The following is a 12,435-nucleotide window of genomic DNA, read 5'->3' on the forward strand; positions in this document are numbered from 1 at the left end:
TATCTACCGAGAGCCAGTGCACCACGCCGGGCTCTGCGCTCTTCCCCAACCTAACCCTAACCCTACCCCTCACACCAGATACTGACTGGTTTTCGGACCCCCCCAGACCCCCCCAATAAAGCAAAACTGCACGTTTCAGAGTGGCCTTTTATTGTGGCCAGCCTAAGGCACACCTGTGCAATAATCATGCTGTCTAATCAGCATCTTGATATGCCACACCTGTGAGGTGGGATGGATTATCTCGGCAAAGGAGAAGTGCTCACTGTCGCAGATTTTTTCAGATTTGTGAACAATATTTGAGAGAAATGGTTATTTTGTGTATATAGACAATGTTTTAGATCTTTGAGTTCATCTCATGAAAAATGGGAGCAAAAACAAAAGTGTTGCGTTTATATTTTTGTTCAGTGTATAAAGTCAGTTGACATGAGGCTTTGCTGGTGTTTTTTCCGCCCTGCAAGTTGAATAAATGTAGGTTTTTACGACGAAATAAGCAATTGCAAGACAATTCTAGTTTTTGGCGGGTCTAATTATATAGTTGTCACATCTTGAAAACAGTGGTTAAACGTTCTTCCCTCCAGAAAAAGAGTGAAATCATCGTTCCTCACCCTCTTCTTTTCCTCTCCCCTCTCTGCACCTTCAGAGCTGATCACAGACAACCAAATAGAGATCGGCCAGCTGAAGCCAGAGCTGAAGGACAAAGTGATGTACACGTTGCTCCGGAGACATCGCCACCAGACCAAGAAGTCCAACCTGCGCTCTCTGGCTGACATCGGGAAGACGGTCTCCAGTGCAAGTAGGCTGTTTTCCAACCAGGAAAACGGTAATACTGATGCCAGTGTGGTGCAGTCTTCTTTTCTTTTTAAATGGTGTAAAGGAAACTAAATCAGCTACTTTACTCCTATAATTAAATAAGCGGTAGTTTCCCGAACCCTTAGTTACATTTAGTTTTTTCTATTGTCACTCAAGTTATAATGGGTGAGTAGTTTGTTTTTTACTATAGACCTGATCGACCCTTGAACTTTATTTTTAAATATTATTATTTATGCTAATATAGTAAAGGATGGAAGGTGTTTTTTATACAACACATTTCAACAGAAGGAGATTCTTAGTGTTTTACAAAAATTAAAACATTATAATATTACATTTTTATATTTTTTTAAAAGCCAAGGAAAGACAAATAAAACAAGCTAAATAAGAACAAAATAGTTATACAATACAATAATAAAAGTGACAGTGCATTGTAAGATATGAATAGTTATTTAATGTAATAAAAGGCAACAAATAAAGTCTCCATGCAGCAGATGTGCAGTTTTTTGGCAGTTTGTTCCAGAGGATAGTCACTGAACGCTGCTTCTTCACTATACTTTCTCACCAAACTATTTACAACATTTCTCATTCAACTAGAGAAATTACATTAGATGTCTGTTGCTAATCCATCCTTCTAACATCATGTACTCACTGAGGCAACTGTACTAACTGCATTTACAGTTGCTTCATATAGAATTGCAATAGCAAGACTTAGCTGTACATTCTGACTCTGAAGAGTTGTTTTATGACACTAGGTGTGAAAAGTCCAAGGCCAAAGGAGAGATCATAAACCTGAGCCAGTCATTTGAAAGGATATGACTACCTGAGAACTAGAGAGATTATAATTTAAAGCGAATGCAGTCAGAGGTTGACATAATTCTTGCTTCTTTCTTTTTTCATGTTGTTGACATTTCTGAGAATCATGTTTAGTTCACTGTATAATGTAACAACTCATCACACAGGGAGGGCTGTCACTTTGCCTCACTTAAAGTTATACCAGAACGTTAATACCAAGAAAACTGATTCCAAAATAATGCAAAGAGTACACAAAAACAGTCAATGTAAAAGAACAAACTTATTTTTTAAACTAATGCTAAACTTAATTGGCGATCTTGACAGAATTGTAGCTGCTGTAGGATCTGAATTTAACAATAATATGCCCCATGTTTTATACAGAGCCCTTTGAAATAAATTCACTCAACATTCTTTAACAATTTAAAGTAACTATTTTCTCAGCACAGAGTTGCAAGAAAACAACGCTTTATAAGTGATTTACATTATCATGGTTTCCTCAGGTTCAGTCTTAAATTAGATTTAAAAAAGTATATTATTAACATAAACATGATTATATAGGTCTACTGTTGTTTTTTTAACTGCAAATCCAGAGGGTCATCAAAGTTGCTCGGTGGAACAATGGAATCCATAATAAAGTGCAAAATGTAGCATCCCCAAACAAGTGTTATTATCATTTTGGTGACTGCTCTAAGATTTGAGATGTAGCTATATTTTTAGATAATACCCTGTTTAATGCATGGTTTAGCATTGGAGCCTAAATGAATCCAAAAGCTGCCTTTGTATGAAGACGTTAACATTAGGGACAATTAACAATCAAACAGGAGGAACCGCACATGGATTGAATGGATGAACCAATTTAACTATATGTATGTGTTGTTTAAACAGGTCAATTCATTTATGCACTTTAATTATTCTAGAATGTCCTTCAAATGTCTGTCCATATGTCTGCAAAATACAAATAGGTATTACATTTTGTTCTTTACCCTCTTTATAACGTCTTGAACTGAAAGCTACATGCCTTTGATCACTCTACAGCAGTGCGATCTAAAGTAAAGTGACAGCCCTGACACACACTGATATCTAAAACACAAATGGGTGCTTTGATTGTAACACATTACATGAATGAATGTTTCATTGTACTGACAATGTAATTAATCTGTTAGCAGCCATGGGTCCTTGGAGAGTGAAGTTATTAATGACCTGCTATCAGATTTATGAAGCCGGTTTATGATTCCATCAAAAGAAAAGCTCATGGAATGGCCAAATGGAAACCTGTCATATAAAAAGTTCTGAGATAACGAGCTTCACTGATAATTATAATTGATACTAAACTTTACAAGGATAAAGTACATCCTCTAGTTTATTATAATACAATTTGGCTCCTGTCAACTCTCTAATGGCCCATTGCCTCCAGATGTAATGACCCCACTTCTCTTTCCTTACTTCTCTGCACATAAAATGACATGTTTTCCTCTTTTAACTACTTGATTGTGTTTTCCTAACAAACACCTTGCTTTGGCTCAGTGGGCTTGTCTATCAACTCTTCCTTCTGTCTCTTTTCCCTCCTTTGCTGCTATCCTGGATTGGGTTTGTTAACCTGCTGCTACTAATAAAGCTCGTAGTCCTCTTGACAATTCTGTGACTTGCCTGTCGGGTCACATATCAATGGAGGACTTGCAGAACCAAAGAAGTACCAGCATGGACTGGCTTAGTAAGTGACCTGAACCACGTCTACGTTCACACTGCAGACAACCGATCCGTTCTGAATCATTGCTAGTATTCGTATGAACAGAAACATTAAACCTATATATGAATTCATTTGACCAACTGAGGCCTCTTTAAACATACCAAATATAGCCAATTTGACATGCCAACCCAAATATTATTTCTCTTAAAATGCCTCAGTAACTCTTTCAGTATCCCATATCCATGTGACTCACTGGAACATTTGACTTTCGTCACATCATGTAAGTGAAAACGGTCAAAATGGTTAGCTGCAGTTGGAACGTAGTCATAAAAGCTGTAGTGTAAAATGTCACCTGTCCCAATGTATAAAGTACAGTAGTAGTCAGTAATTGGCTTTATGTAGTAGTGGCTTTGAATAGTTTTTCATTCCTATTAGTTTAACAGATTTTTCTACCGAACGTAGAATAGCTGTTTGACGGCGAGGTAAAATATTTTAAATATAGAGTACACTAAACCGATATAGATTTTTTAAAATATATTTACCCTGTCTGACTGACTCTATACAAGTCCCTCATACAACTCCACTTCCAACTCTGCCTTTATTTAAATGTTATTTCCAAATCCTTCAATCTATATTTGGCTAGGAATCCTGTTGACTTTATTACTGTATCTACTCTACATCATTTACACCGGCTGCATCATACTGTCAAGCATGTTATTACCCGAAATCCTCAGGTGGCAGTTGTAAGAAAGGCTACAGTGGCTTCAGAATTTGCTCTCTGAGATGTGTACCGCTGTGGATACTCTCTCTCATCCCTGGCATCTCCAGGAAGAAAGTGAGGTCACGTTCGGCTGTCAGATCTTCAACGCTCAAGTTGGTGGGTTAAAACCGGTTAAAACCAGAAGTCAGCAGAGCATCAGTCTGCTGTTTACCTGCCTCATAGGAGGAACACACTACCGCTTTGATGTAAAGATAATCCAATTGTCTCTACAGTAAAGCTCCAGAGTAAGGATATGCTCAATATGAGAAAAGCTCATTTGTGTATTTATATTTTTTTTAGGAGGCAATGCTTTGGGCATTTTAGCCAAGTCTACACAAAATTTTTTTTCATGATTGTTGTAGAATTAAGTGGGCCAAACACTGATTGAGTTGTTGTGCTGTATGGTGTTAAATACCATATCAAAAATGGTTAAAAGAGTTGCTAGGGTTTTATACTGGCGGAAATGATCAAGGTCAAGGAGCTGTTGATCTGTCTTTACAAAAAGGCAAATAGAGTAAAAGGGAAAATTCCACATCCGACTGAAAATTGTTTAGGTGTGGCTGTTTTTCAATTTTCTGAAGACTTTATTCATACCAGGGCTATCCTTATTAGACAATGAACATATGAGTACAATACTTTAAAGTTAGCTTAAACAGTGACCATAATTTAGTCAGGAATGTGTCCTCCGGTGTTAGTTAATGGTGGCTGAAACATCTTTATGCTTTCAAACACTGTTGCCTTGTTATTCATGTTGGCGCTGCATGGGGAGCAAACTGTCTGGGCCACTGGCTTTTTTTGCGGTCTCTGCCATCCTTTTTACCCCCACTTTAGTTCTTAGACCAGCTTCACCTTCACCAAGATCTAACTCTATAGGGTTGATATGTTTTTTTTACAGATAGTCCTACTACAACTCCCCGGAACCGGACCTCCAGCAGTATGAACGACATTTCTGACAAACCAGAAAAAGAGCAGGTGAGTCAGCCTAATGACTTGATTGTGCAAGTTCATTTGTTAACATAGAATACAAGAAAAACATTTGTGTTACTTGGAATATGAAGCTGATGTTTCTGTTGACAGATGGCAAATATTTTATGAACAGATTCATCCAATTACGATGTCTTAAAATCTCTATGAGAATTATTGTGAACGTTTTTACATATCAGATAAATCTAGGAAGTGTAGAAATCATAAAAGAAAATCTCCAAGGTTCAGCTTATTTAAATAGCCAATTGAGAATTATTTGTAGGTGCTTGAACAACATTGAAAAAGTTGTAATAGATTTTTTAAGAAATCAAAAGCTAAATATCTCATTGATTGTGTCGTGCAAAAAGAAGTGTGGTAAACGTGCTATTGTCCGTCATTTATTCCACAATTTTTTTGAAATGACTCAGATGCCTTTTAAAGTATAGCTTGACCAAAAGGACAAAATCACTGGCTGGCGTTGCAAAGCTAACATGTTAGCCTGAAGTAGCTTTATCCACTGCAGAGGTGCAGGAACCAGTCAGAGCAGTCTGTGGCTGCTGGCTCAGAGCAGAGTTTAGATTGTCTAAAGTCCACTGTCCCATCTGCTGTCGTCATCCCCCGGCCTGCTGCAGCTGGATCCAACTTTCCACAGCCAAGTCTGTAGTACATATATCCAAGTTCTTATATAATATCTCTACTTGTTGAAGCGAGGATGACGCTTAGGCAAAGGATCTTTGGAACAATGACTAACAGAAAGACAAATGAATGCTAAATCAATGATTAAGTGACAACGAAAAGTACACACCCAAACATACGTTCATTCTTTTCCAGTCCACTACAACTTTAAGATACAGTATGTCATAGATTATCTGTCCAACTCAGAGGAGATATGGAGGACTTTCTCTTTGTGTTTATCAATGAATTTCCCTCATTTTTGTAGCAGATGAAGTATTTTAGCTTCTTCAATAGTTACCAAGCATCTGGGAGAAAATGAACGCTGTCTTAATTGGTTTTGAAGCCAGTCAGTGCAGTATAAAGATTATTTAGCTTTTACTAAATCATGTACTTCATAGTGTTTATATTTATATTCATATGTGATGTAGAAGCACCTATGCTGGGCTCAATGCACTCGTTGCAAGTTAACGTATTATACTCACTTTCAGGTTCGCGTTTCTTGGGTTTCTATTCATTCAAATGATTCAGCGTTTTTCTAAAAACGTATTTTTTCTCAATATTTTCTGAGAATACCTGTATTCTCTGTTTTAAATGCTTCGAACCCATCCTTTCAAAAACATCCCCGTCAGCACTGATTGGTTGGTAATTCCGAAATGGTTTGATACTTTTAAAGCATGAATAGGCCCAAAGAGAAAAAAATCACACATTTTATAATAAAAAAAATACTTGAAATCAAAATGTCTTATTATAAGAGACCTTACATTCCTTAGTTTTGGTTTGATTTTCCATTTTGAGGGGATTCTTGACTTTTGAGATGGGATTAGTGGCAAAACTAAACTATATATTGTAGAGCCGATGAACGGGAGTGAGAGGTGGTGCATTCAGAATGGACTTCCAAACTTTATTATTCTTTAATCAAGAAGACGTAAGTACATGTGCTGCTCTGTGTAACCAGCTAGCATGAATGATGTCAAACCCTGGTACCCTCACTAACGGGTCCGGGTTGCAACACACACGAATCACACTGTGAATTATATACCAAGAATGTGTCACCACAATATCACATTATTTTGCCAAAGGTAATGTAGGAAATATGCATTGGTGAGATGCTTACACCTTAATGTAAAAACCCAACTGTGAACACCATTGATAGCGGAATAGTTAGAGTTCACAGCAGCCATTGGTTCATCTCACACCAGAATAGGCCTCTGCATGGGGGGAGAGAATTAGGTCACACCAACCCAGTTAGTCCTCTTGTGGGTCAGACATGCAGACAGGATGCACATCTCCTAAACTGAAGCTCTTCCACACCAAATTAGACTATAAATACCATTCAGACATTTCCTCTGATCCCACAGGCCCTCATTACTGACCACATGTCACCTCACGACATGAAGTTAGAGGCAGAAACACATTCAGAAGTAATATTCGGTGCTAAATTATAAAAAGTGTAGAGTTTCTATCACTAAAATCTTGGTTCATCGCTGCATTGCTCGACGGAGAATGTTGTGGTACCTGGTGTGTAACACATCTTATCTATTTGAATATCTGCATATTTTTCAACCATCCCAACATAAATCAGGCAAATATCATTAATTCCAACAGCAACATATTTATAGAAATGTAGAAGCGTAAATAATACACAATTTTTTTGTATTCTCTGTCAAAGCGTCTTTGAGTTTCTAGAAAAGCGCTATACAAGTCTCATCTATCATTATTATTATTATTATTATTATTATTATTATTATTATTATTATTATTATTATTATTATTATTATGAGAACTACTACAGGTAATGAAGAATTATTATGTTTGGGGAATGTGTAAACTAACCCTTTTAAGAGGTAGGGAGCAGTACAACAATTTTAACAAAAAGTAATGTGATTTAGGATCTTAAAAATGTGTACAAGTAGATTTGTGCATCATGGCGGTTCAGACTGAAGTGTGACGGGAACACATGCATGTGCGTGTGGATTAGCAGTGATCGGACTCAGGTCAGGGTGTGAAGTTACGCAGGTTAACTTTCTGATCAATCATTTACAGACAAATGTCTTTCTAGTATGTGTGGCTTACAAGGCTCTAAAGCCGCTAATGGGATGTGTTTGGATCTTGCCAAGAAGAACAAGTTTATGAGATTCAAGTCCTCAGAGGTTGATGGCAGTTGAGTGCATTATCTGTATTTTTGGCGGGCCGGATGACAAGTGAACAACAGCCATTTTGTTCTTTTTGTCCTGTTTTTAAACGTTGTTATTGGTTGAAACCAATGATGAAGAAAAGAAGTCTCTTTATTTACAGTTTAATTCTTACTTTATCTTATTTTGGACCCATTTTATTTTACAATGAGGTTACATTTCAAGGTTGGGGGTTCGATCCTAACCCCCGCAGTCAGCATGCCAATCTGTCTTTGGGCAAGATGCCCTCCAATTGGAGTTGTATTTTGTATTTCTATTCCAATCGAATGGCAACCTCTGCCTCTGCATGAATGCGTGTGAATGGATGAATGCTAACTCTTAGATGTAAACGTTTTTTAGAGGTTGTAAAGACTGGAAAAATGCTATCCATTTCCCCTTACAATTTGGTGGACAAAGTCATTGTGACCTCACTAAACAAGTTGTTAGCCATAATTCTTATATAAGTTCTATAAATTGTTTTGTTTTCTAGTATGTGTGGCTTACTGGCAGCTTTACTTTGATTTTGATTTGAGTTGTTTGTGATCTAATCCAATTTAAATCCTGGCTCAGTGGATTTTAAAAAGACAGATAGTAGTCTTCCTCAGTTTGGTATTCACAGGTATGGACAGGTGGTTTATTTTAACAAGGCTTTACATGAAATAATCCTTATAAAATAGAAGAATCCTAAACAGCAAGTTAACACTGTTGTCCAGCTAGAATCAGAGGAAAATAAAGTGTTTATTTTCATAATGCGCCAGAGTTGAGATAATGAAGCATTATAGATTCTTAGTGATCTTATTAGTCCAATCCATTTGGCATCTTTATTGCATTGTGCACACATTTTGCACCTGCATGTGGTTACAGTTGAAATAAAATGGGCAAATATTACATTTCACCGCTTTGATATAAACTAGCTATTGCGTATACATATTGACCAACAATTTATATTCTGTCCAGTTTCACATAACTTTGCAACATGTTTTTACATTATCTTAAGGTTTTTTTCATAGGTTGCGAATTAAATAAGTGCATCTTTCTATTTATTTGAAACCAGTGGACCTATGGAGCCTCTTTACCGCTGAATAAGAACTTACTTACTTCTGTTTTTTGTTTATCTGAATTAATTGTCTTCAAAATTCAAGTTGAACTGTTAAATAAAATAGTGTTATTTGCACTAATGTTTATGCAAAACACACTTGAATGGGGCCATAAATGATTCAGAGGTGCTTTGAATTGTCACTTGCTGGGTCTCAGTAAATGATTCCTGCTTGCTCTGCTGTTTGAAAGTGAATAAATAACCCACTAGTTTTCCATGACAATCTTGTCTCGATGTCTATGGTTCTTTTTCTTTGATCTATTTATTAATGATTTCAATCTGGTCATAAACATTCCACTATTTTTATTATATGGAACATCTAATGAAGCAAATAGCATTGTGGCATAGAAATACGAGTAGATTAAATGAATGTGGATCTTCTCAGTCCAATTTACTTAACAACGAGGTCATTCTTACTTGGTTCTCTTTTCATCAAACAAGCAGTGTGTGTAGTTATTCTTTAATTGGTTAGATCTTCCAACCAGCCATTCGAATCCAAAAAAACCTACGTTATCACTCGTATATGTTCCAAGAAAGAACAGAAATTAAACACTTTAGTGGGTTAAACATGCAAAAACACTGGTATGTTCCCTTTCTTTTACAACTTGGAAACAGCTTCTCAAAAACACATTTGCAAGACTTTAATGTCTTTTTGAGTTGTTGAACCTGTGAAGCCCAGCAGGTGTCTGACCCCATCTTTAGACATCTCACCATCACTAGAAGAGAAAGAAATACGGACCTCATGTTACTAATTGTTTCTCACCTAGATAGCTTGGGAGCCTCCTGGTTTGGTATTTAGGCTGAAAGGGATTGTCCTGTTTGATATAGGTTGTTTAATTCCGTGTCGAGTAGCTTGCTGGTGTGAACATAACACTTAATGTCTCCTCTTTTGTACTTTCAGCTGAGGAACAAGTTCATGAAGAAGTTGCCGAGAGACGCCGAGGCCTCCAATGTGCTGGTGGGGGAGGTGGACTTCCTGGACTCACCGTTTGTGGCGTTTGTTCGTCTGCAGCAAGCTGTGATGCTGGGAGCCTTAACAGAGGTCCCTGTTCCCACAAGGTGGCTGAGATTTGTGTCTGAACTAAAGGAATTCTTAAATATAAGCTCAAGTAAAACTAGTGAAAGCTGCATAAGTCCAACATGTCCTAACAGATACCAAGGTTTCATAACGCCAATAGAAATCTGTAAAAAGATTATGATAAAAAAAAGTCTGAAAATATGCTCCCGAAACAAACACAAAGTGGGTACAAGTAGGGCATCTATATTTTTTATTTATCTATAATTGCATAGTTAACACAACAGTTTGGATTAGTTTGTATAGGCTTTTCCTTTATTGTGTCTAACTGTTTGTTCTCTGGCTTTTGATGAGGTTCATAAAACTACAGGTGTGACACTAAACTGGTGTCAGTAGTGTTGTTGTAAACAAGGAGCCATAAAGCAATGCTGAAGTCCTGTTGAACTCGTACGTTATATTATGTCCTTAAGAGATTTCTCTGCTATGTTGACATATTGTGTCATAGGCATATTAATGTAAAACACATATGTAGCATGGCAAATATTTGGGAGGGATTTCAATGGATGGATTGGACCAAATGATGATATGTGTGCTTGTAGTGAGTGTGTCCAAAGCTTAGAAATATGTGAATAACTGTTCACTCAAGAGTTTGTTCTGTTTAGATAAAAGTAAATAAAAATGAAAAGATTTATACTCAATTCAAAGCTGTATCCATTAAATGACGACACATTACATTACATACACACTTACTCAATGATTTTGTCCCATTGGCAGATTTTTATTCATCTTGCTTGGACCCAAAGGCAAAGCCAATTCGTACCATGAGATTGGCCGAGCCATCGCCACGCTGATGTCAGATGAGGTGAGACTGCCACTAACACACATCAGCTGTAAGCCTGTCAAGATACTTACATCATCGGCTTAAGCCCAGAGAGAGGCGTGTTGTTGCAGTAACCTATATCTGACTTACAGTTGTTGCTTTGCCAGTTTTGTTAACAAAGGTCCTAGCCATCAAGAAATGGATTGGCAGTAAATAGGATTATAGACCAAAAGGAATGAATGACTGCTAATAGCCATGTCTGAAACGTGTAATATTTATTCAAGTTACATTTTGTTCAATTTTGTGAAAGAGCTTATGGTATTGTGGTATTCAATTGGTTAATGTTCTCAGCTGTTGATCCATTGATCCTGTAGGGTGACAATCAATTTCACAAAAACATGAGACGCGTACTTCCTGTTAGACCATCATTTTATTCAACCATTTTTTAACACGGTATTAATTAATAAAGTTAACCAAGGAAAAGTATGTTTTATGAATTAGGAATACACGTAAAGTGGTCCTGTGAGGAAAAAGTGTTTAATTTTAGTATTCATTGTATCAACATTTGTATATTAAAGTATATCGACCAGATACAAACCTACATTTAAAAAATGTTGCTTGCAAATTCGGTCTAATGTGAGCAGTAGTAGTTTTCCAAATGTATTCAGACACAAATAGTACATTTCTAGTCTGAAACTACACACTTTGTTGGTAAAATACATCCAAAGGGTTTTGGGATGATCAACATTGCTCCATTGGTGCTCGATACCACAATCATTTGTTTGTTCTTGGTAGGATATTGCATTTGGCAGACTTCATTTACACTTAAATGCCTCGTCCCTCTCTGTTTGTGTTCAGGTATTTCATGACATTGCGTATAAGGCCAAGGACAGAGAAGACCTGCTGGCCGGTATCGATGAGTTCCTGGACGAGGTGATCGTGCTTCCTCCTGGAGAGTGGGACCCAGCCATCAGGATAGAGCCTCCCAAATCCCTGCCCTCCTCTGACAAAAGGTCAAACTCTTTTAATGTGAAGCTATCATAGTCCTAGTTACTGATGATTCTTTAGCTCTGCTGAATATACACACAATGGTTTGTTTAACACTGCACAATGTTGGCGTTTACATTAAAGAGCACGCTGTCTATTAGTTAGACACACTTCCAGGTAGCAGACCAATAGAGCTCACATACAGCTTTATGTCTTTACACTCTATAGATTTCTACCTGCACAGACGGCCGTGGGAAAAATAATTTCACTTTCTTAGAATAGTTTTCTAGTAACTAGAGGATTGTAAAAAGTGACTTTCCTAGTTGTTATCTTATCTAAGATTACACTGATTCTACAAGCTGCGTAGTTGTCCGCTGGTCATTCATTAAACCACACATACAGTTGAGGAATCTTAAGACTTACTTTTTACTTGCAAAACATTCACCTCTGTTATACAGTATATCCAGTGAGGTGTTAAGCTTTAGAAGCAGCTGGAATCAAAGTGTAAAAAGTGTCTGCAACAGGTTCCAACAATGGAAAATCACATATTTGAATCACCTGAAAACTAAGAAAATGCTAGCACGTACAAGACTATCTTGCATTAAATATGTAAAGAGACACACATCTGTCGATCGGTATGCTGTGTATGCACTGACTAC

The 12,435-nt window shown here is 37.1% G+C and overlaps 1 protein-coding gene across 2 annotated transcripts in view; it reads left to right on the forward strand.

Annotated features, from left to right (window-relative positions):
• Positions 1-12,435, forward strand: part of slc4a4a (solute carrier family 4 member 4a) — an 87,254-nt gene that overhangs the window by 43,177 nt on the left and 31,642 nt on the right. The window contains exons 7-12 of one of the 2 annotated variants that reach the window (XM_071204337.1): positions 641-820; positions 3,218-3,313; positions 4,945-5,021; positions 9,856-10,013; positions 10,744-10,831; positions 11,648-11,802. In XM_071204337.1, the coding sequence (XP_071060438.1) occupies positions 641-820; positions 3,218-3,313; positions 4,945-5,021; positions 9,856-10,013; positions 10,744-10,831; positions 11,648-11,802 (754 nt within the window). The remainder of the gene's footprint in view (positions 1-640; positions 821-3,217; positions 3,314-4,944; positions 5,022-9,855; positions 10,014-10,743; positions 10,832-11,647; positions 11,803-12,435) is intronic. The other variant, XM_034090524.2, reaches the window with a different exon arrangement.

The sequence above is a fragment of the Pseudochaenichthys georgianus genome, chromosome 9, assembly GCF_902827115.2.
Source record: "Pseudochaenichthys georgianus chromosome 9, fPseGeo1.2, whole genome shotgun sequence".
Classification (NCBI taxonomy): Eukaryota; Metazoa; Chordata; class Actinopteri; order Perciformes; family Channichthyidae; genus Pseudochaenichthys; species Pseudochaenichthys georgianus.